Source organism: Prinia subflava, chromosome 5 (assembly GCF_021018805.1).
Source record: "Prinia subflava isolate CZ2003 ecotype Zambia chromosome 5, Cam_Psub_1.2, whole genome shotgun sequence".
NCBI lineage: Eukaryota > Metazoa > Chordata > Aves > Passeriformes > Cisticolidae > Prinia > Prinia subflava.
This window is the reverse complement of record NC_086251.1, coordinates 17,213,284-17,234,248: the sequence shown is the minus strand read 5'-3', so window position 1 is coordinate 17,234,248 and position 20,965 is coordinate 17,213,284. Positions and strand designations below refer to the sequence as shown.

The 20,965-nt window shown below is 41.5% G+C and overlaps 1 protein-coding gene across 12 annotated transcripts in view; it reads left to right on the top strand.

Annotated features, from left to right (window-relative positions):
- Positions 1-20,965, top strand: part of BRSK2 (BR serine/threonine kinase 2) — a 304,023-nt gene that overhangs the window by 138,176 nt on the left and 144,882 nt on the right. For all 12 annotated transcript variants that reach the window (XM_063398200.1, XM_063398199.1, XM_063398205.1 and 9 more), the window contains exon 2: positions 14,090-14,184. In XM_063398200.1, the coding sequence (XP_063254270.1) occupies positions 14,090-14,184 (95 nt within the window). The remainder of the gene's footprint in view (positions 1-14,089; positions 14,185-20,965) is intronic.

The following is a 20,965-nucleotide window of genomic DNA, read 5'->3' as shown; positions in this document are numbered from 1 at the left end:
TGAGGACCATGCTGAGGAGGTCAGGCTCTTGTTACGCTCTGACGTGGGGCTCATCTCACAGCTGTGAGGAGAATTATTATCTGACAAACAGATTTGATGAATTTATGTAATTTATATTTAAATCAAGGCAATTTAAATCTTGGATTTTTATTATGGTTTGAATCAGCAAGGGCAAAATCTTGATTTGATTTATTGTTCCTGTCCTTATTTGTCATTTCTACATTTTAGATATTTTCTTAAAGAAAGGTTCATTTTCAAGTTGGTGACCATCCAGTTATGATGATTTGCAAAATAAATTCAACATTTGTCTTCTGTGGTTAGGAAGACATTCTTTTCCACTGCCCATTCATTGAAGTCATAATGCAGTTAATGTGCATTTACTTGCACCCTTTCTTGAAATTTTTTTGCTACGTTATAGATTGATAAGTAATTTTCTAGTCACTGTAGATGGACATATATGTTTTATAGGCCATTTTCATGAACTTCTATTTGGCTTGAAAATTGAAGTGAAATTAAATTTATTAAAAAATGAAAATTCATTATTTATTATTCAGATTTGCTGATTCCATTTAAAAATAAACGTAAAGTTAAAAAAAATTTTAAAAGCGTTTGTTTTGACCGGGTATGACAGCATGTGAGGTGCCCCTTGGCAGACACTATGCAGAGCTCTTTCCCATCACATCACCGCTCACCTGACAATTTCTGGGCTCTGGAAAACAGACTCCATTGTGCTGGGATCCTCTCTTGGAATTAGAATGAGACCAACCAGACCTTAAAGCCAGGTCTCTGGAGGAGAAAGTCTCATCTTGTGGATTGTTGCTCTTCTTCCACAGTGGCTCTCCCCTGCTGTGTGGGTAGAATTAGAGAGCAGTTGTATGGATGGGCTTCTTTAGAGGGCACGTAAGCTGAAGGGACCAGTAGGAATGTTGGGATGGGAAGAAGAAGTCTTGTTTCACACATCCAGACAATAAAAGCACGAATTTACCACACAGTGGCTCATCCACAGCATTGCCTCTAGTCAGAGAAGAACCATGTGAAATTGCTCTTAAGTTATAACTTATCCAATGATGTCTCTGCTTATAGGACTCCTGAGAATGAACTGTGGTATGGCTGAAGAAAAACAACCAGCTCATTCACATCTTTCCTTATGTTTTTTTCACTCTCTTTTTATTGTACAGCTTCTGGTTGCGTTTTCTTTGGGTTGTCTTGTACTAACTAGAAAATGTTAGGGGACAGTTTCTCTTTTAGGATAAAACATGCAGAAAACATGAAGAATTACTTGAAGTAATTTAGATGATATTCTTTAAAACTGCTGCAAAGAAGCAATGTTGCTCCATTAAATATCCTTAAAACACTCTGAAAGTGTTCTTTGCTCACTAATACCTATAGACACTGAGTGGAAGCCACAGAATGAACCAAATTCAATACACAGTATTTTTGAGACCAAAACCAGTAGGAATGTCTGATGGACCAGGCGATTGTGCTGCCATCCAGAGTTACTTAGGCAGGAGAACTGAGCAAGCAGGACTGTCACAAAAATGCAGAGCTCTGTCCTTGGGAAGGAATACCAAGGGATCAGGTCACACAGGGGAGCAGCCAGCTGGAAGGCAGATCTGCGCAGAAGGACCTCAAGGTGCAGGCAGACAACAAGCTGACCGTGAGCTAGCCAGGCAGTGATGTACCAAAGGTAGGAAACAGTATCCTGGGCTGCAGGATCAGCTCAGTTGAGGAAAGTGACCCTTTTCCTCTGCTCGAGCTCACAACTGGAGAACTGCATCCAGTTCTGGGCCTCCAGAAGTACAAGAAGCATGGACTTACTGAATCCAGGATAGGGCCACAAACATGGACAAACTGAGGCTTCTTCTGGAACATTAGACCTCAGATGATTTAGTCTGTTGAAAAAGCTCGATACATCTCATCAATGTATGCTGTTGTGAGGGAATAAAGAGGGAGCTGACTCTTCTCCCTAGTGGCCACTGAAAGGACAAAAGACAAAGGCACAAATTAAAACAAATTGTCTAAACATAATAAACACTTTTTTTTTTTTACTGTGAGGGTGATCAAACAACAGAACAGTAATCCAGGGAGGTTGTGGAGTCTTCATCTGTGGAGATACCCAGAATCCAGCTGGACATGGTCTTGGGCAAAGTACTCTAGCTGTTGCTGCTTGAGCAGGGGCTTTAACTTGATCTTCTCTAGAGGTCCCTCCCAGTATAATTCTGTAATTGTCTGTAACTAACAGCAAATTCTAGATTTTTTTTTCTTCCTTAGCAGTGAATTCTGGACTGCTTGCACAAATCAGAACAGCATGAGAAGGCCTCATTTGTTTCTTTAACTCTGTTGCTAAATACCTGGACATCTGCTGCCCTGATTTTCCTTATGCTGTTTCCAGTGCACTGCCACCAAGTGCAGACTGGATGTTCCTCGTATTCACTCACCTGGCTGCCTCTGTGGTTTCAGAAGGCACCTTCTCTTCCTGGTTCAGCATTATGTACTGTTCACAGCAACACTCGCATCCAGCTGAAGAGGAAGATTTTCAGAAGAGTACACTGCAAAGAGAGACAAAGGTTTTCAAAATAACCTTTATTTAGGCTGCTTCATGTAGTTATTAACGGGATTTATAGTTGATGCTCTGGGATGAGGGATTCTCCATTGTATTTAACAACTTGTAATCACACAAAAGCCACAGATTTTCCTTAATTCCCTTTAATATGACCTGAGGGGAGCACCTCTGCTCTTTCTCAGAAGGGAAGTTAGCTTCTCTCTCTAAGAAATAAGCTTTTCTTTCTGTGTTTCTCTGTCTCCTGGAGCTTGCAGGGGCTTGTATCCCTATGAAATAGAAGGGAAGAGTTAAAGTCTTGTATATGCAAATAAAAATGATCCTTCAGGAAATGTAGACCAGTCCTTCTGCAGCTGAAACCTGTGGGGCTGTATCTGGTGCACCCTCTGCTATTGGTAGAGCTCACAGTATCCACACGCCTTCATGCACTCCTGTTTCTAATGTGTGTAGCCAGTCTGCTTGTGCAGGAAGCCTCACTGTCCTGGCTGGAACTCAGGAAGCAGATCCTGTGCATATGACAGGGCTGTTCCACCATTTTGTGACATTTCATAGGTCACTGCAGCTCACAGTGCTTCCCAAACTGGTTTTGTTTGTCCATCTGACCAAACCACGCTCAATGGTTTGTGTACTGAGGTACCAGAATTAAGCTGTCCAACTCTGAAGACGGAGGCTTTTCTATATTTGGCCTTCATTAGAGTTCCTGATTCTCTTCTAAAAGTCTTTTTCCATTCTGGCTGAGAGGGCTTTTTTAAAATTATCACCCTAATAAAATTTGGACTGCAACCTCAAACTCTTGGTTTTAAGCATAAAGGGTCACACTCAGATAGTGTTGCTTGGTTACCTGTCCTGCCAGCTCTATAGGCTTTCAGCTGCTGATTTTTGTGTTCAGGAAGAAACCCTTCGCACCCAACTCTGGGCAACTTGGCCATGGCCTGAACGTGCAGGTGGCCTGACCCTGCAGTATGAGTAAAGAATATCATAGCAGTTTCTAGTTGCTTAGGAGCTCCTAATACAAAGCCAATGAACTAAAGTGCATGTAATGTTCATAAGGACAAAAGACTATTTTCTGTGCTTTGTACAGGCAGTATCCCTTAAGGCCAGAGGCTTTTCAGGAAGTGATACGTGGTTTGTCTAATGCCATTATTGCTGGGTAGTACTGTATTATTTTAGCATGTTTATCCCCTGTGTATGTCAGGACATTGAACAGGCACAGCAGTCTCAATTACTTCTGAGCTGCCTTCTCTTCTGAGCTTGAGTGACTCTGAGTCAACACTGAGCTCCTCTGTGGCCACTGTTTGTAGCCTGTGCTGTGTTGTGTCACCTCCTTGGAGAGGCTGGGAGGGCTGCTGTGGCTGTTCTCGGTCACGGGGAACTGGGAATAATTCCAAGGAAGCCAGTGGGGTCACAGTAATGTACAAGTGGGGAAAACTGGGTCCTCATGGGGGAGTGTTGTTTTTGAGGGATGATATTGTAACTTTTGTTCAGGTTTGTGGCCTGTAGGGACGAGCTGCTTATTGATTGTTTGCTTATTTCTATGTACCTGTCCAGCCTTAAAACTTGTCCTTCTTCTTAAGGTGAATCTTTTGATTGAACCTTCTGAAGTCTTCTGATGTTTCTTGATAAATGTGTGGAGCTAAGAAACAAAATCATTAACAGAATAGAAAGCAATCAGAGAAAAAGCACAGGGCAGTGAGACGCAGTTGAGTTCCAGAAAATTCATCTACTTTTTTCTTTGTTATGGCTCTGGCCTTGAACTAGTGTTTGTGGGGAGCCTAATTTAAACATTTCATTCTGATACTAAGAAAATACCAGTGTGATTAGAGGCAGAATCCCTTTCTCTAGGGAAGTGGTGCAGTAAAGGTGCTGAAGATTGAATAACTGTGCCTGCAGATTTGTTCTACCTGAGTGATAGTTAACAGATACAGGGAGTGGTGCTCTTCGGTAACTGTTGAGAACAGCTAGCTCTGGAATGAGGTCTTCTGCAGCCAGATCTTTAGCACTTCAGTGTCATTGTCTGTAGCAATACCGATTAGAATGAGCCAGCTGTAAGCTGTGCTGGAGAAACTGATCTGCAATTTTCTAAAACTGATGAGCCTTTGCATTGACTTCAGAAGGCTTTAGATCAGACCCATGGAATCATTCCAGAAGAGAAAAAAATCACTGTGAGATCTTCCAGCAGCCCAGGCTGGAGTTGTTGCATAGAAATCCTGGAGCAGAAGTATGACACAAAGATGGGTTTTGACAGCGTAGGTCTCATGCTTTTATAATCACTGGTTCGTGCCTGAGTTTGAAATTGATGTCATATTTCAGGACATACTTAGCCTCAGCCACTGTGGTATGAATTCCATGTGATGAAACTGGGTATCAGAAGGTGGGTTGTAATGTTCCAGTTTATCTAACCACCTTCCTTTTGCGAGGAAATTAAATTCACTTTATTTTCTTTCTTTTTATTGTGGAAGCACAGCTGACCGTGCTCTGTAGGTATTGCATTGTTTCTTGTACCTAAAATTAATGAGGTGCTTGGGCCTTTTTATGTTTTGAATATGACACCCTGCTTTTCTCTCTTTGTAGGGAACATAGTGAACCAGATGTAGTGTACTTTGTACTACATGAGCAGACAGCTCCTGTTCTTCTTGGTGTAAGAGTCAATAAATCCTTTCAGCTCCATGCTGTGACCCTAGCCATTATTCTCAAATTAAAGGAAATACTTTTTAAAGTTTGTTCAGTTTCGTTTTTTAATATGCCTGTTTCTGTTCATTAAAATTATAATAGTCTAATTTTTCTTACCTTTTATTCTGTTACTCTTATGCTGGGACTTTCCTGTTTGTAAATCAGAATTCAGTTTCCAGATGGTCTTTTTTCCCCATTGTTCTAAACCAGAGGCTTGGAGTTTCTCAAATCCAGTATAATTAAGAAAATGTGCTATTTCCTACACTTTTTACAGTGACCACGTGCTTGCAGATCTGGACTGGCCACAGCATCTGTTGTCTTTTACACAGGAGAAAGGAGAGAATAATGTACACTGAAGGAAACTGTGCAGCTGGGAGGTGAACTGCAGGACAAATGGGTAAAATTTTGGAGGGCGTTACTGCAGGAGGCAGAAGGAACTCGAGTCAGTGGGGATAGAGGTGTGGAAAGGAATTGCAGGTGTTATGACACTGGAGGAAAGTGGAAGTAGGATGTCCATAGATGTGGTGAGTTGGGACTGGAGGAGGATCCAGAGTTCTGTGGTGGATAATGAAATGAGATTCAGGGTGTGGATTTGCAAGTGGTCAGCCTCTGTTAGTTCTACTGGATGCAGAGCAGTTTGTCCTTGGAAAAATCCCAGTATCTGTGTAACAATGTATGCAGTGGCTGTCCAGTGCCTTTCTCCTCTGCCTGTGTATGGGCCATGCCACACTGCTATCAGTAAGCCCTTCTGGAATTCCTGGGAGCTGCCTGTGCTTGTGGCTTGCTGTTTGGCCCCTTGTCCAAGGCATGGGTGCAAGTGTGGTTAATCCAGTCACTTCTTGAGCCCTTACTGAAGGGCAGCATATCAGCACTCCAGGAAAATCCTGTTAGGAATCTGTCAGAGGGTGATTAAGAGATGTCAGAGGGCAGAGTAAGCTGTATCAGCACTGAGCTGGGTAGATGAAGTGTTCTGTGGTGAGCCTAATCTTGTGAAGAGCATGACCTCTGTCTGCTGTATAAAGGTTTTCCATAGTAACCCCCCCTTTTAATTAGGTTTTTAATATACATATAACCTAGCTGAAACAATCTTGCTTGGTAGGAGGGTCAAAAGGGTATGAGCCCTTCCTGATGGAGTGTGGAAAGGTGTGATAAAGAAGGGGAGGTATGAGAAATTAGCATAGAAAATGGGATTAACATCAGCTAAAAGTACATGTGAAGAGCAGTTTATCTGCTGTTTCTCCTCCTCCTTCCCCACCCTCTCTTTCTCTGCTGCTCACTATTCCCTCCTTATTAGTGCATCAATGCTTCTCAGTAGATCACTGGACCAAGTGGAGCTGTTGTCTCTGATTACTGGAATGTTACCTAATTACAGCAACGTGTTTTCCAAAGGATAGCACAGGCAGGATAGACAGACTTCTGCTGGCTTCCTGCTGTACCTGAAGATGGCTGTCTTTGGTCATCTCCTGACAAAGGATTAATGAAGTCTGAAGGGGAACATGGCTCTCATCATTCCTCAAGAGGAGCTTTACAAGGAGATGTACAGCTGTTGGAAAGAGGAAAAAAAAGCTTCTGACTAGGAAGGTTGTGAGTGAAAGCAGAGTTTTCCCCATACCCATCCACAGATGTAAAAAGAGTTGGGCTCTTTTACCTGGTGCATCAGTGGAAAGACCTGTTGTATTTTAATTTGTCTTTCAAATTTGAAAACAATGAAACCACTCTTCTCTTTGCGTGTGTGCCCTACACTTTCAGATGTCCACATTGGAAGCTGAGGTCTGCACTTCTCCTGTGGCAGCCAAGCTTAGTCTCCCAAGTGTTTTTATACAGGAGCAAAGACTTGATCTGAAATAGGAACTCAGCCCATAGACAGCACAAGCTGCTGATAGATCCCAGAAGACTTGAAGGGTTTGTTAGAGTTTGGCTGATGAAACACTGGTATTTAGCAAAAGCAGCATACAGTGTGCCAATGAAGGTTCATGTCCTGGTTCCCTGAGGGGGCCTCTATAGATATGTGGGTGTGTCTGGTGAGATGGGAAAGAGGCACATCGAAAGGGCTCAACACTCACATTCTTTGCTATATTCAGGGGGCATAAAGGTTTTCTGAGAAGTATTGATTTATGAAATATTGCAAGAAAGAGACCAAGATAGAAATCAATAGAGGTGATGTTGGTTCTGTGTGTTTTGATCCTGCTGAGCTTGGAGGATGATCCTACCATAATCTCTGAGGCATCCAGTGTAAAACCTGCTCCTGCTGAGCTGCTGTGTATATATATATCTGTACGTGTTTGTGTCTCTTGTTCCCTAATATCAGGCATGTGCATCCAGTCACATCTGAGCTATGCATTGTCCTCACCAATCTCTGAGCTTAGGAGTGTGTCCCTCTGGCTGGCCGAGCCAGCAGACATTTGACAGCGCTCATAGCTCAGGACAGTAAATCTGGGCTGTGGCAATTTAGTGTGCAGCTCTCCTGTGCTCCGACCTGAGACATGTGGATCTCAGCACTGATGAACCTCTCCTTTCATGCTCCTGCCTGAGCATTTGAACTCTGGATTTAGTCCTACCATAATTAGTTTATGCAGTTTAAACACAGTTAATGCATGAGCCCTCAGAACAGCTCTAGAGTATCTCTGAAGAAGAGCCCATGGTCAAAATATTTCATTACCAACCTGGGTAACTCCAGCCTCATGCTTTTAGATTTCTAGATTTCTCCTATATCTCCTTTTTCCCATTTTGCAATTATAAATTGCTACCATGTAATTTGCATGTCACTTGATATAAGTCTCTGTTTATTTTAAATGCAATAATTAAAGATAACAATTGCTATAGAAAAATAAACATCTCTTCAATGAGAAGACTGGGTAATTAAGGGCAATTATTAGTTTCTGTAAGTAGGATGCTCAGTAACAAAGTTCTTTCCAGTGCAGCTAAGAGTAGTATAAGATGTGCATCATTTGAGACTAGCAATCTGTGCACTAAAAGAATTGGGATGTGAAATAGAAGATAATAATAAGAAATTATCTAGAGGCTTCTTTCCAGATTGTATTTAGAATGCAGTTTTCCTGGTTGTAATATGTAAAACTTGGATAGGATTTATATCCCTTTCCAACATTCTTTGTAAGGATTAATCACTTAATCCTTCTACAGCCCTTGCAAGGTAAGTAAGTAAGTGTTATTATCCTTATTTTATGGCTGTGGAAATCATGTTGCTGTGGGCCAAATTTTAATCCATTTTCCACTGTTGCAGATCTAAAGCAACTTCACTGCAGTCAGCAGAGTTAGACACTGTAACTGAACTGATTTAACCCTAATTGAAACTGCAGTGTTTGTGAAGATAACTGTGGAGAATAAAGAGGAGGAATGTTACATTTTAGGATTGTCCTCCACCCTGCTTGAGATGTATTAATGCTTTTGTTTGCTGTAAGGGTTGATTTTCTGGATTGGCGTCCTTGAGGTTTTGCAGGTCTTGCAAACGTTAGTGCATGTAGTTTTCAGGAATGAGCATCCATACATTTTTTTAAGATTTACAACAGCAATTTGTGGGTATAAATTAAATTATTTGTATGTAAAGAGCACATGTACAAAGTTCACATCCAGCAAAAGTATATACACATCAAGCTTTTTGAAAAACAGTATACTTGAGTTTGTCAGCCTAGAACTTTTGTTCCTCTTCTAATCCAGAGAGTTTGTTGCCAGTGCTTGAGCCCTGAAGTAAACCACAAATGTTTGTGTTTTGCAGTGCCTAGATTAACATTTGCAGAGTATTCACGGGCTTGAATTAATTGGCAATTAGCTAACTCAAGTTAAAAGAGGAGTGATATTTCTCTCTAGACATTCCTTTAATTGCTCATCCAGCCAAAACAGACACTTCTGGCCAGATCAGGGCTTTCCACTCGGATTATTTAAGGTTTTTGACAATGTGCTCTGAAGTGAAGAGCAAGCAACATGTGTGTGCAGATGATCTTCTGAAATCAGTGTCTAGTTTTCCTACAACAGAAATTTATTTTAGGTTGGTTTTATTTTAAAAGAAAACAAAAGACTTCCACTTACCAATGGGAAAAAATCATATGTGTTAAATATAGCAAATGTACCTTTACTTCTTTGAGTAGTTATTTACCTCACGGTTAAAAATCAGAACAAGTTACTTGTGTTTAACATTTCTGAAAGACTGGGAACATCATCGACCATAAGTGCTGTATTTAAACAACGGTGGTGTTTCATTATTTGTTACTCTTTCTTGCTCAAAATGGTAATTTACTTCAGATCAGTGTCTTTGGCAGACTTCATGTTTGGATAGTACTGAAAACATTCTTTCTTGTTCCTAGAATGTTTCTTTTTCTAATGAATGTGGTAATAACAGAATCTTTAGTAAGATGCTACTATTTACACAGCTGAAAGGTGTGTATCAAATAGCACTGGCTCCAAACTCTTAATGCTTTATTCCTTCTCTGCTAGAGAAAATTGCTACACAAAATGCAAAGCAAAAGTAGATGAGTCTCTTCTGAAATCCTGTTCTTGGCTGTAAAGTCCTGAAGGTGATTGCCAGTTACTATATCAGCCACTTGCTGTGGTCATGGATTCACAGTGAATATATTGTCTCAGCTGGAGGGAAGCTGTTTCTCCATCCCCACAGATCATTCTTCTTGGGTAAATGAAGAATCTTCTCTCTGTACTGCTTCAGGATCAGCTGTCCACCTTTCCAGCTGATACAAATCTGTCCCTTGCTCATCACATAAGTTCTTGTCCTTTTCCAAAACTGTCTGTATATCTGTAAGCATCCACAGAGTGGGAGTTTGCCAGCAAAAAAATGCACAGGCATGTTTATCAGCAGGTCCCTGCTGCACTGGGCTGTGTCAGACCTGTACACTTGCCTTTGCTCTTCTCCTTCAGTGGCATCTTTGTGTCATCTGGGGTTTCTCATGTTCATTGGTTTCCAAATTGTGGCTTTTAATTATGATGAAAAGACAGTGTTAACTTACACATCTCCTTGCTTTCCAGTGGGCTCATGTTTTCCTCTTTACTCCTCAACCTGCAATTATAGGGCTGGTTCTGATGCATTTCAGTGGCTAAGATCAAAAGCAGCACAGTGTTTGCAGTTCATTGGATGCAACAACTGATTGAAAGCCCCAGGATGTCAGTGTCCAGAGTCCCCAGGAATGACCTACAGGTGGAGATCTGAGGTGTGCCTGAAGCAGTGAGCGTGTGACAGCTCTATGGGTGCTGGAGGGAAACTTCAAGCAGTTGATTTCCACCGCATCTTAGACTTTCTTTCAGGACAGCCCAGAGTTAACTTTAGCAGTCACAAAGGTTACTTGCCTGCATTTGAGGAGTTAATTACTCGTGAAGCAGACAAGTTCAAGCTCTATTTGTTGCCTGGCAGACTTGCTGTAAGCCAAGCCAGTGCAAAATATCCTCTCTGCAGCAGCAGCAGCCGTGTTTGTTTTCCTTTGCAGAAGACATATGTACCTGGGCTGGCCTGATTGTGTAGATAAGCTTTACAAATAGGTACCTAACTTATTGACACATTTGTATTGGAGGAGGATTTAGATAGTTTTGAAGTGCTAATTAACAGGTGCGTATACAGAAGAGGAAAAAATGGAAGATGCAGCACTTCCTCCACAACCCTGTAAACACACCTGGGGCACTTGTTTCCAAGCAGGCATTTCTGCCACTTCCATTATTTCAGTTACAGCTCAGCAGTTTATTCACATAGTTGCTTCTCTCTAAGGTCTGTTATTATGTAGATGAATAATAGATCTTGAATGGTTTGTGTTCTCTGTGTCAGTGAAAAGGCTCCTTAAGAATCAGAAGCTCACAAGATCTCAAATCCACATTTAAGTCATCTCTCAGTAGTTACACAATTGACTGAAATTACAGGACAGAAACAGAAGTCCTGAGGACAAAGCCTTCCTGCCTCAACTCAATTAGGCTTTCTTCATGGTAGCAGGAAAAGAGGGTGTTATCCTATAGATGGACTTACCAAGAGAGATGATTTTCCTTTTTGTTTTTTCTACTTAGGCTGGCATGCAAATGTCAAAAGGAAGTGGCCAGGGGAGAAGGGAGGAAGCAAGGCATAGCAATGTGTTTTATTTTTATCCTAAAATTATATTCAGTGAATTTAGTACAGTGAAAAGTGCTGTCTTGGGCTGTTCAGAGAGTTGTGTAAAATTTCTATCTCCACAAAACAGACAGCAATGACAGTGCATTTCTTTTCTTGATTTTTAAAATGCAAATCAGAAGAAGAGGAAAGATGCATTAAATCTCACATATGTTTTCTCATTCTGTCCTTTGATACCATGGCATAAATCAAGAATGACTTCTTAAGGTCAATGAAATGAATTCAATATAAAATCAGTGTGATTCAGTACCAGTACCAGTAAAATCAGTACCAGTTTTATTGTTGCAAAGTGTTTGGTGTCTTCTAAGAGTTTAACTTTTTATTAGAGTAAACAGAATGATTTAATTTTTGAGTTTCTATGGTAGGTTAATAGCTACAAGGACAGAGGACACTGTGAAGATACCCAGGTGTCTGTCCCAGAAGTTCATGGTTAAACCCTTCTAGGGCTCAATGACAGGGTGCTTCAGGGAGGACAAAAGAAAAATAGATTATAAATCAGCCACATTTACTCTGACAGATGTCTTGATTTGGGAGCAACAAGATTTGAAATCAAACCCCGAAGTGTGAGATATTAGAAGTCTGGTATATCACTAGTGAAGAACCAGTTAGACAGCAGTTGTTTCTCACCCTTATTGACCTTTGAAAATAATTGGTCCGTGCCACGTTACAGTACAACACGGTGCCACTGGGAGTCTAGATATAAAGGACTGAGCTAGAAGTTCTGGTGGATTTGAAAGTGTAACTGAGAGCAATGTAAAAGGTGCTGTCCCTGTGCTGCAAGAGTGATGTAAGGCTGTGGTTTGTCCTAGAAGCAGGAAGGAAGCAATCGGCACAGATTGAAGCAGTGCACGCTTACAACAGGGTGGTAGCCAAGTAGCCTCTATCCAAACACAGAACAAAGCCAAAGGGAAAAAGCATAAGTAAAGCTGCAGGTGCTTTGAACAGTGAGCATAGAGCCAGAAGTGCTTTGCTTAATATTACAAATTGATCAGAAAAATTCAGACAGAAGAGTGAGTGTTTTTGGATATCACAGCATCTCGCCCCAGCTCTGCTTCTCAGTTGCTTCAGGCAGAGGACATGCTATTGCTATACAAAGTTTCAAATGGATTTGTCAATGCATGCATTCTTAATTTTTGTGACTTGTTTATGTCGTGGCTGAAAATGAGGATGTCAGCATTTAACCAGATGAGACTGAGACATTATGTGACTAGAAATATCCAGAACACTTGAGCATGCCATAAAAGAGATGTTACTGGAAGCAAGATGGGAGTTTATTTCTCCACATAATAGCCAGTGATTAATAATTCCAAATTTATGATTAACTGTGTAGAAAAAGGATGGACAAGTACCTGCAGAAGATTGCTGAAGTCCCTGATGAAAATCTAGTTCACTTAATTGGCCCCAGTTTGTAGTAAGGCAATAATCTATTTGTCCCTCAGTAAGATGTGTGAAGCCTTGTGTTCAGTGTCTCACTGGACTGAAAATCTGTTGTGTTCAAATTCCACATAAACAACGTCTTTGGCTTTGTGGTTTTCATTAGGGGCTGGGGTTGGTTTCTTAACTGCAGCCCAGCCTTGGAGCTGGGAACTAAGTTAGTCTTTTTTCTACTGTTCAATGTCATTGTTCATAAATGCTCTGCGAAACATGGCAGGTCTTAGTTACACCAGGGAGGTGCCATTTCTTTTTTAGTTCAGTTATAACTGAATTAACCTAAATGGCAATTTGGCATGTAGTGTGTGGAGTGGGATGGTATCCAGCCCATCAGGTGTTGTGCTGTATGTGCATGTTAGACAAGAGTAAAACCTGAAGCAAACAAGATCTCACTTGAATAACCTATGAAGTACAACTTTTCCAGCTACAAATTTTCTTAATGGCAGTAGAGTTGGAGAGTTCAAGGGACGATCTTAAACTCGCTTGTGGGAGGTATCTCAATGTACCTTCACGTAAGTCATCAGACTTAGGTGAAAATTTTGCAGAAGATAGTAGCTCATGTATGTTACTTGCCTCTTTAAGTCTTGGTGTTCCATATTTTGATGATAGTTCAGTCATTCTAATCCTGTCAGGGATATCAACATCCATATGCCAATATAATCAGTTAACAGTACTCTATCTTATTTGAGGACAAGAATATAATAAATAATAACAAACAAGAACTTGGAATTGTAGCAGCATATCCTGATGTTCCTCCATACCACAGTGGCATTCATCAACCTATTAACTTTATCCAGCAGGGTAAATTTAAGCAGTAAGGGAAGCCATAATTAAGTGTCTTTTTATTGTGATCATGGAAACTTTGGAAGGGGCTAGAGAAACGTAGAAGCCACGTCTACACTGCAAACATTTGACCATCTAGTTTTGTTGATTTCCAAGAGTTTGTTGATGTCAGGTGTCAGCAAAAGCTCTTAGTCCAGCGTGGTTCAATTGCCAGAACTTCTCACTGGTAGAACACACTCTGAGTGGTGAGAGCTGGGCTACAGTGCTTCAACAAAACGAATTTTTTCCACAGTTTTAGTGGCAGAAACTGTGGGAGCATCAACGATGATGGCTTCACTGCCAAATGGTCACAATGTGGGCTGAGGGCTCTTCTTTACTCACAAGACCTTTTCTGGCTGGAGAAGGTACTAATGGGAATTTGTTTGCATATAAGCTGCCAACAGCTGGATGGTGTTCTAAAAGGAAAAACCTCAAGAACTAACCTCAGCCTCTAACCAATTCTTCCTTTCTATTGTGCTTTGTTTCTCCTCCAGGGCTTGTGAAGTTGGGGGTTCACTGTGTCACGTGTCAGAAGGTCGCGATAAAAATTGTCAACAGAGAGAAGCTCAGTGAGTCGGTGCTAATGAAGGTAATTTTCTAATGGAAGATTTAAAAAAAAGATTAAGTTCCTGGCTCCATGTCTTCTGTTCCATGCAAAATTAATATCTTAATTATGTATAACAAACATCCCTGTCAGTACTAGGATTATGCGCAGCATAATAAAAATAATTTAGTTATGGGGAGGTGAGGGCAGCTGAAATGAAATGGGAGAATGCCTGTGCTTTGTGCACAAAATAAACAGTCAGCTGCAGAGCTGGTGCTTCTCTGCTGGGGCCAGTGGATGTTGAGCACCTGACTTTACAACAGTGTCATTGTGGCACATTGCGGGCTGAGGTGTACAAATGTCAGTGTGAAGAGATTTAACAGGGACTGGTGGATCTGTTACTTGAATTACTCCTCCTGCTAGCTCTGCTGCATGGGTTCTCTATGATCTGATATGCCAAGGTCCACAACTGCTTAAAGCTGTTGTAATTCAGTTTACAATCCACAGAGCTGTGCCATTGGAAACCATCAAAGTGTTTGTCCCAATAGTCTCAATGACTGCCAGTGTTCAGAAGAGCTTAGTTTGTTTTTTACCTAGCCTTGTGATGCTCCTCACATGAATGTCATTGATTGATCTTGGAAACCTAAAAATAAAATAAATGTATGCATAGCAGTTTATTCATGTGATTTGGTGACTAGAGAGGCTAAATTCAGCTTGATGGGAAGGAACACAACTGCACTGCAATCAACAGAATTCCGTCACACTGTCACCTGCAAATTACGCCAACAGGTTTGCATGCAGTGTTGAGCACTTTATTGAGGTGACTTCCCTATATAGGCACACAGAGCTTCTCTATATAAACTCATCTTTACAGTCCTATTTCCCATATGGACTTCTGTGTCAGCTGTTTCGCTGCACAAGTAAGTATAGCAGCCTTACTCAGAGCAGAAAGAAAATGGAGTGTAAGCTAATATGCAGTCACTGAATGTTACACAAAAAATATAAGTTTATCTTTTTTTCAGACAAGGATTCTGAATGTTTATACTCAATTGTAACATGTTCAGACTTCACCTTTCTGGAATTTCATTGATGTATTCCCTCTCCTGAAGCACTGTGGATTCAAACAGACTTCTAATATAGACCAAAAATTAGAAAAGGAAATAGCTAAGAAAACTGTGTGTAAATGGTAAAATCTGAATGGGACACTATTCACTGAATATATTCTGGAGCAAAATAATGGGAATATTTTTTAAAAACTTGAGCATTTTGTTTGGTGAGAGAAACTGTCTGGTATTTATATAAAGCACTTTATTTACCTCACTGATTTTCAGGGTAGGAGGCAAATCCTTTAGCATAGCAAAGCAATCTCACTGCTTTAGCTCTGTTTCATTACCTTGGTTGTAGTATGAAATCTGAGTAGTGAAACGGTGTGTTAGGACCTTGTTTACACAGCCACATGCTGGAGCGTGCCACATTTTCTGTAAGATTGTACAGCATCTATCTCAGGAGGAAATTACATGTTGCATCGTGACGCTTATTGTCAGACCCTTCTTTGTGAGATTTTCTCTTTCAAGGATTCTGTTCTCTGTGCTCAGGAGGTTGGAATAACAGATGGGATTGAAGTGGTTTGCCCAGTTCTTACATAAATTCAGTAACCAGATGCCTTTTCAGGAATGCCCTGTGCCTGGTGGTCACAGACGGGGCCTGAGACTTCTAAGTGAATTTAGAATACTGTTAGCCAGTTTAATCCAGTCTGGCTGGAGGGGAAAAGGGCTTGCAGCTTTTGGCAATCCCAGTGTGACCACTGTGAAGCATCCAGCTGACAGCTTGTGGTGTGGAGCCAGCAGCCACAGGGCAATAGCCAACAGTGAGGCCAAGTTGTCTTGGTGTGGAGGCATTCCTACTTTGCAAGTCCTCCCACCGGCCTATCAGTTCCAGTGACTTTCTTTGCCAGTGGGCCGTGCAGAGCAGCCTCCAAAGCCAAATGATTCAAGACCACAGCTACTCTTCCAAGCCAGGCCCAGATTGATGGATTTTGCTTTAATCCCTCCTTGGACAGAAAAGCTGGATCTGACAAACATGCACACCTGCCACATGAAGCTGTAACAGTGCAGTGCTACGGCCATTTATCCTAGAGCATAAGGGAAAAGTCTGCTCACAGTCCTTTCAGCATCTAAAGTGACAGGCAGAAGCAAATACAGCAGGCTGCTTTCATTGTAATCTTTATTCTGTTTTGACTTGCTTCTTGTAGCCTTCATTTCTCCAGTGTTTTTGCAGTGTTTTATTCTGTATGTTCAGGGAACTGTCCCTTCTCTCTGCAGCTGCTCCTCATCTGAGCTGTGCAGAATTGAGAAGCATTTGGTAAAGTGCTTTCTAATCATAACGCTGTAGTATCGATATTTCTGGAGAGAAGAGTTTGGAATTGAAGCAGCTGGTCTCAATTAGCAGAACTGCTGCTATGGAGATGATACATGGGCAGGCAGGATGCAGCACAGGCTGCAGTGAATGTATCATCCAGGCACTCGGTGCCCTGTCAAGGGATGGGGCTGCTCAGTGCACACGCAGCCTTTTGCTTTGTCATGCCCTGACATGCTGAACGCAGGCTCCAGCTCCAGCTTGGGCCTGTCTGGGATCCTGGCTTTGGGGCAAAGCTACATATGTAATTTCACAGCTGAGGGAGAAGGGCTGGTTCTGTTCTCGCTCCTGCCTTCCCTGAACTGGTAAAAGCTTCACTGGGTTTCTTCAGCGGTACTGCAAAACCCTGCTGATGTGGAGACCTGTGTCCCACAGCACTTCTAGCTTGCTCTAGCACAAATTGGGAGGAAAGATTTCAGAAAGCAGTGTGCTACAGGGAGCGTCTTGAGATTGAAATATGGTTCATTAATTTCCCTGATTACATCTGGATCACTGACAGGGAAATTAGGCCCAGAATACCAGAGTTATCTATAAAGCAATAAAGTTTTCTGAGCAGTCAGGTTCACTACTAGTGGCTGCATTTTCAGTACCACTAGAAGCATTTGGAGTTTATGATTTCAGAATATAAAAGGTTAAAGCAAATCTTTCCTCTGCTATGGCAAAAGCTCATCTGGAAACTGAGGTGTCTCATGGGATATACTCAGAAGAGGCCTTTCTTCTCTTTACTGTCTCACCGTCTCTCTTCTACTCCCGCCTTTCAAAGAATAAACAACAACAAAACCCCTACTCTTTGGTGATCCATCAGACAAATCATTGTTTGGACAGACAGTGTAGTAGAAGCAATGGGAGCATAAAGGGTGAAGAATGAGAAGGGGACAGCTGGCCTTGGTCTAATTACTTGAACATGCAGGCATCCTCAGAAAGCCACAGATGTCCCAGGCCTGATGACTGCAGCCCAGAGCTCCATATGTGTGCTTTGTGTCAGTGTGCCTTTTGTTTCTTCTGAGTCCTCCAGTGCTGGCCTCGAAGCAAGGGAGGTATTTCTAGGGCAGGGGATGGGACGAAAAGCAGTCCCAGTGCTGTGGAGCTCAGTTGTATCACAGGTGGTGGGGTCTGGGGAGACTGTCAGTTGGTTTGGTGTCTTGCAGCCTAATGAGTTCTCCTTCCAAAAAATTCTGCACACAATTCACTTCTTAACCACAGAAGGTCTTGCAGCGATCACTATTGGAGATCCCTGATTGCCTGAAGTAATTGAGTGGAAGGATAGGTAGGAGAATTGAGTGTCAGTTCCTCTTGGAACTGACAGGTTAACTTACAGAAGCCTACTTGTAAATAACCACTGCTTTGCATGGTCTGTTCATCATCTCTTCCATCCTCCTGAGCTTCTACTTCAGTAAGTGTTTATCTCTCTGCTACCTCATCCTACTTTAGAGTCTTTCCTTCCCTCTCCATTATCTTTCAGTTGTTCTTTTGTCTCTTTTTAAGCCATTCATTCCCTTCCATTCTGTGACTTAGTCCTTTTTTCTGTTTTTCCCGCTTTTGCTACAGAAATTCATGTAATAGCTGTCATTAAATTCATTGCAAAAACTGCTGAAATGCAGCATGTCTGGTTAAGATGCCTGTTGTTCAATGAAAAAAGTTTAGAAATCGGGCACAGTTTAGAAAGTATCTGAGTAAGAAAACTGAGATAGTGTTTTATAAGACTCAGGGGACTTAGTTTATTAAAGAGAAGGCTAAGACATAGCTTAATCATGGTCTGTAAATACTGATAAGGGGGATAGGCATGTGATAACCGAGGATATTACAGTCTTGGGTATAAAAAGCTGATTGGAAACTAATAGTTGTAAGCTATAGGTAGATTACATGTAGAAATACTAGGCCTGTTTGACCATGGATGAAGTTACTAATTGGAACAAGCCACCCAAAGCTCCAGTGAGTTTTTCTCCTGAAAGATAATTAAACTTCATCTTGCACTCAAATGTGTTTTTCTAAAAACCAAGATCCTAGTTCATCTTCAGATGCTGGACTTGAAGCAGGAAGCAGTTGGTTTCCTGATCCATGCAATGCATCAGCTCTGATTAGATCAATGCAATATCCTCTCTGGCCTGAAAATCCATGGAGCTGGGAATTTCAATCACACACCTGAAATCTGTGAGAAGTCCCATCTCTCTATCTGGGGTATAAAGAGATGCACTTGTGCAAGCAGTCTGTAGAAGCAGAAACTTAGGCTCCCCCAAGTGAATTTAAAGAAGGCAATTCTTAAGAACAGGAGCTTCTACTCGGAATACCTTATTTTCAGACTTTTAAAAGAACAGACTATGATACTAGGTGACCTAGCTGTCCTTAGCAGCTGGCTGCAGGCTGGTCTACAGAAATCATTACCAGAATATCAGAACAGCATCAGGAAGAAACGAAATCTGAGGCAGAAGTGGACTGAAGTTGATTCAAGTTCAGCTTTGATCACAGCAAGGGCAGTTTCCCTGACACTAACAAAGCTGAACTCACCAACACCAAACCTCAATTCCACCAAATCAATATTTTTTCTAATGTATTCAATAGTGGCCTAATTGTTTTCTAGCTGCAGTATTTAGGAGTTTTGCTATTGATTGCTATGGAAATGGCATTAAGCTGCTGCTGAATCCCACTGAGTACCTCCACCATTGTGTACAAATGAACAAAGAGACAAGGCCATGGGATATCCTCAGTGAAATACATTTAAAAGACTCTAGAATATTGGCATAGAAGATTTTGGAGGTATTATATTAAAAATAGCAGATGGGAGGGAAATTTTTCCATTTATTAAAAAGAAGTACCAAGAAAAAGGTTTTAAAGAATTCATCAAACTTTCCAGGACTCCATGATTAAGGAGCACTGTGCTAACTTGCTGACACTCATCTATTATTCTTCTGATTGACTGACATATTGCTGTGAGAAAAAAATAACCCAGAGGACCTTGTACTTGTGGCAAAAAAAAAAAAAATTACTTTATTCACGCTTACACACTCATCTTCATTCTGGTTTATCTTTAACCTGGAGCATTACCACATGCTTGCCAGCTTTTAGCCATGGAAGAGAGCAGGTTAGAAGTGTCGGGGGAACATGCATAGGCACTGAACAAACTGCAGGAATGACTGGCACCCATCAAAGACCAGGAGTGCACAAACGCACGCTTAGCCCCTGTCTCTGTGACCCTTGCTCATATTCTAGCAGCAACCCAGTTAGCACAGCACAGCATCCTGTCTGCAAGTCTCTCTTCTGAGTTCAATGAGACAAAAATGCATCTTGCAATATGAAAAATATGGGCAAAATAAAAAGGGTGGGTTATGGTTTTTTTTTCCCCTGACTCCCTCCTGCTAGAGGGAGTTTGGGCTTAGGGATCTGTTACTGAATGTAAAATGCAGAGTGTTGTTTTAAACTGGAGCTGGTAGGGAGCATCAAAAGCCTGTTCACTTGTCATCTGTTTGAGCAGTTAAAGAAGGTGGGTAATTGTGTTTTCTTTCAGAGAATGACTCTCCGCCTCCACTTTCCACCACATATACAAGGAGCACAGTTTGAGGTATTCTTAAAGAAGGAAATCAAATGGGAATCACGAGCACATGATGTACCTGTCAGAGGAACAAACCTGTCAAATGTGCATACTGCCTTTTCCTTTCTAAAGTTAGTATAATCAATTGAGGCATTTTGGCAAACTATTAAAATAATTGGCTTTTTTCTTCCACCCTACTTCTGATTTGTGTTACAGCAGTCTGGCTCAAACCTCTGTTGTACCCAGCATGTTCTACCCACGGCCTTGTGTGTGCAAACACTCAGCCATAGAGTCTACCACCCTCGTGTGCTGGCTTGGCCATAAGCAGTAAATGTCCCTCATGAGCCCAGACCAGAGCTAGCTCAATTCAAGGAGTGCTTTTTACATTCTTTTCACTTGATCATAACCATAATGTCTGGATGGGAAGTAACTGCTCCTGCAGAAGAGACATCTAAGTGTGCACAGCATTCCAGTCCTCATCCACCTGTGAAGCTACTGTCAATAATTAGCCTGTAAAATCCCTTTCTGTTCAGCTTTGACTGTTTCCACTGTAATTGCACTGTCCTTGCACTTGAGACTGACTATAGTTTAATTTTGCATTGTTCGTCCTGCTGAAGCTTCCTCTTCCATTTGCAAAGCTTAGTTTTATCAAAAGATGTAGATTGGCTAAAGTGTTTTCTTTGAAATAGCTTCATCTCAGTGAACTCCTGATATATCAAAATGTAGGTTTCTTTTGAATTCTCCCTGTATTTGTAGGAGGCTGTTGAGGACTCCTCTTTGCTTTTTCCCCAGCAGAGAACCTGAAGGTCCTGCCTGTTCAGGGACTCCCACTGCCTCTGAGCCCGACAGTATCATGCCAAGATGTTGGAAGCCTTGAGACAGGCT